General features: G+C 39.2%; 1 protein-coding gene across 4 annotated transcripts in view; it reads left to right on the forward strand.

Moving 5' to 3' along the window:
- Positions 1 to 3,868, forward strand: part of slc39a10 (solute carrier family 39 member 10) — a 31,676-nt gene that overhangs the window by 22,401 nt on the left and 5,407 nt on the right. For all 4 annotated transcript variants that reach the window (XM_032512929.1, XM_032512932.1, XM_032512928.1 and 1 more), the window contains exon 4: positions 3,087 to 3,262. In XM_032512929.1, coding sequence (XP_032368820.1) covers positions 3,087 to 3,262 — 176 coding nt within the window. The remainder of the gene's footprint in view (positions 1 to 3,086; positions 3,263 to 3,868) is intronic.

The raw sequence follows: 3,868 nt of genomic DNA on the forward strand, positions 1-3,868 counted from the left end.
AGACAAACTGACCAACACATATATAATAAAAGATCCTTACTTGGCGCCTGTGTACTGTATCAATACAGTATTGCCACTGAAAATATTGCAATACTATGCTGAATCAATTTTTTTCCCCCCACCCCTAAACAATATGTAGTCTAACATATTTAACCATTCCATTAGCCTCTAACTATAAAGACTCCAGACTATGGGTCATTTTGACACTGTGAAACGACGCAGGGACACAGATTCTGGATCCACGTTACTCAGCGTTACTAATGTCTATTGGCGTTGTCTTTATTAGACATTAATACAGTCAATGACATACTCAAAAACACAAAACATGCAGTATGCATACATTAGTCAAAAAGTGTTTTTTATGTAGCAGTAGTGCCCAACATAAATGCAAAGAACAAGATCTACAAACACACTTGGTGATTTGTAAAGACACTGTAAAGTGCACACATGTATTTGCTTTAAAAATACAAAGAGAAATCGCCCAACCTAAATAAATGTCAAGCAATACTGCAAGTATAATCTATAAAAAACACAAATCTGACTTGCATATTTCTAAAAATATTTTAAATCCTCCAAATTACATATTTGCATTAATTAGAATATTGTCAAATTACCTGATTTACGAGGACTTTGTTCCCAAGTGTGTGTTGCATTCACATGTTGTCGGGGAGGCGCATCGGTGAATACAGGAAAAAGAGGGCTTGAGAAAGCTGAGAGTAGTGTAAAAAAATCCTGTTTTTTGTTAATATTGTACCATATGGTTTAAATTCAAGTAGTTTAAAGGATCCTGAATGAGAATGGTGCTCAGTTGTGGCCTGTACACTGACTTTACTGCAAAGTTAAGGGGTCTGTGTTGGGCCTTCAAAAGAAAGCTTTAAAGGACCAGGTGCAGGACTCTTTTGGCATCAAATAAATGCAACACATACAGACACAATGAAGGAAAAGCCTGAATAAATGAATGGTGAAACCAAACTGATGTAGGTTTTTCCATACAGGACATGACTGGTGTGATGAGTATGAGAAATTATGAGAAAATGATGTGTCATATGCTATGGCCAACACAGTCACCAGATCTCCACCCGATTTAACACTTACGGGAGATTTTGGAGCAATGAACACCATCATCATTAAAACTACCAAATGCCTCCTGATGTTTGTCATGGCTTCTGAGGACTCATGCAAACATGCATTAAGAGTCAGGGTTTGAGTAGCCAGCTTCCCAAAAGCTAATGGGAAGTTATCTACAGTTGAAACGTTTGCCCAAGGAGGACCTCCAACCTCCTGTTATCTGGGACAGACTTTTTTATTTTATTTTATGTTTTTTAATCCTACAGCTGGGTAATGGGACGGTAACAGCTTGATTCCGTCTCTCTGAAGACCACTCTGTCAGGCATAAGACATGTTTCAGATCATCTTCTTCACATGCAACCCCCACCTGGAGCCGATTAGATGAGAGGAAGTGTTATTAGTCATTTTCTTGCCGCTGGCTAGATGGCAGCTTTGGTTCTTTTGTTTAGATGAATTAAGATGAATCAGTGCTCAGTAGTTTGTAACATGTTGACCAGTTGGGAGGAAATATATTGGGTGTAAAGTAATGGTCAAATACTTCCCTAGGGTCATGCACTTTGACCCTGACAAACAGATAGTTTGTCACAAATATTTTCATTGTCGATTATTTTCTCAATTAATCGGTTAGATGCATAATTGGAGAGAAGACACAAACTGGTGAGTGTCAACTTCTCTCTTGTGTTATCTCATTGGTGCCTACTACTGCCCTGCTGCAGCCCGCTGCACACCTCCACATCTATATACACACAAATAACCACTTTTTAGATTGGGTGTGAAGTTATGGTCAAATACTTCAAACAGAGAGGGCCGCATTTAAAGATTGTTTTCATTGCCGATTACTTTCTCGAATAATCGATCAGTTGTTTGGTCTATAAAATGCCAGAAAATTGTGAAAAATGTCAATCAGTGTTTCCCAAAAGCCTCAAGATGACGCCCTCACATGTCTTGTTTTGACCACAACTCAAAAGATATCCATTTTACTGTCCCAGAGGAGTGAAGAAACAAACAAATATTCACATTTAAGAACCTGGAATAAGAGAATTTTTACCTTCTTTTTTTATTGAAAAACAATTACTCAAACAGATTAATGGATTATCAAAATAGTTAGTTCAGTAATAACCAGCTAAATCTATGAGGAACAGAACCTTTCAGTACTATATTTACAGACCGTTTGTCTGTAGTGTTCTAGTCAATAGATATCCTATGGCTGAATGTCAGCAGCCAGCCTCGCTTTAGCAAACACACCACCGGCTTTGGTGTTGACATTGAATTTCATACGACATTAAACATATTGTCCTCTGTGACAAAAAAACTAATCACAAAGTTTTTCTCACACGGCGTTGCGTTGTTTTGAAACGTGTCCTGGGCTGACAGGTGGACTGACAGTTTAAATGATAGTGTACCTTTCTGACAGGTTTCTCTTCTGCTTTATGTCTGCGGGCCAAATGAAAAATGAGGCGAGTAGAATTTGTGCTGAAATGTCACTTCACATTTCTTGCTTCAGGCATCATGTGATAGCACAAGGACACATGGGCTGAAAACCTCAGGAGGATAGTTTCCTTACAATGTGAAATGGATAGGGAGCAAAATAGCTCCAGCCAGCAGCCAAATGATGCTAAAGCTTTGGCTCTTAGTGTCTTTCATCTGAAAAATAAAGTCAGCTGGCTGAAATCATGACAGTCCGGTTTAGGGCTGAACAATCATTTTCATTGTTGATGAATACGCTGGTTATTTTCTCTCTATGACCGGGTAGTTGTTAGCTAACTGGAAAATATTCACATCTAATAAGCTGGAATCAGAATTGAACTATAAAACAAAAGAACTTAAACAATCAATGAATTGATTAATCGATAAGTATTTTCTTCTTAATGGACTGTCACAGTTGACGAGTCATTTATATCTACAAAGCATTGGACGTGGCTAACACGTCCCGGGCTCACCCTTTGCTGTGTAGGAAATGTACAGTAAATACAGTCTGTCATCCCTCTCCCTGTCTTTGTCTCTGCGTCTGTCTCCAGTGTGGGTGTGGCTGTGGGGGTTTGTGTCCATCACCATCATCAGCCTGCTATCTCTGCTGGGCGTGGTGCTCGTACCCATCCTCAAGCAATCCTGCTTCAAGTTCCTGCTCACCTTCCTGGTGGCGCTGGCTGTGGGCACGCTCAGTGGCGACGCTCTCCTTCACCTGTTGCCTCACGTGAGTACGCCACAGACGGCCAGGACACTATTGGTGTACAGTGGATTACGAACCACTTTGTAGAGCAATCATAGTCTTTTAGCCTTCTTAAAGAAATGATGCCCTCTTGTGTTCTCCACCCATTGGGGGCACACCCACAGCAATGGATGATATCAATACATGTGGGAGAACTACTGTATATTTATGGCGTTGTTTTCCACCACATGGTACCTCCTCGTAAAAATGAGGACTTTGTATAAAAGAACTAAAAGTAACTTTTCTAACTTTTTTTAACCAAGTCTGATTGACGAAATCTGATTGATGAAGTGGGGTTCTTCAGTGCCTCAGCGTTATAAAAAGAACTACAAGCACTACCTTTCCTGACTATCTGTACTATGTAATAAAAAAAATCATGAAAATCCCAATAATAATTTACAAAGCTGTTTGGTATAATATTAATCAGGTCTAATGAGTTGAAGATGGCTATGGTAGCCAATTTAAGTGATATTCCTCTGCAGGTGCCCTATATAGGGATTGTATGTAACTCAAGGGTTCCACCTAAAAGTAACACATTTCCTTAGAAGTTTACTCTCAGGTACAGTGTGTGTATATATATATATATATATA

The sequence above is a fragment of the Etheostoma spectabile genome, chromosome 4, assembly GCF_008692095.1.
Source record: "Etheostoma spectabile isolate EspeVRDwgs_2016 chromosome 4, UIUC_Espe_1.0, whole genome shotgun sequence".
Lineage (NCBI taxonomy): Eukaryota > Metazoa > Chordata > Actinopteri > Perciformes > Percidae > Etheostoma > Etheostoma spectabile.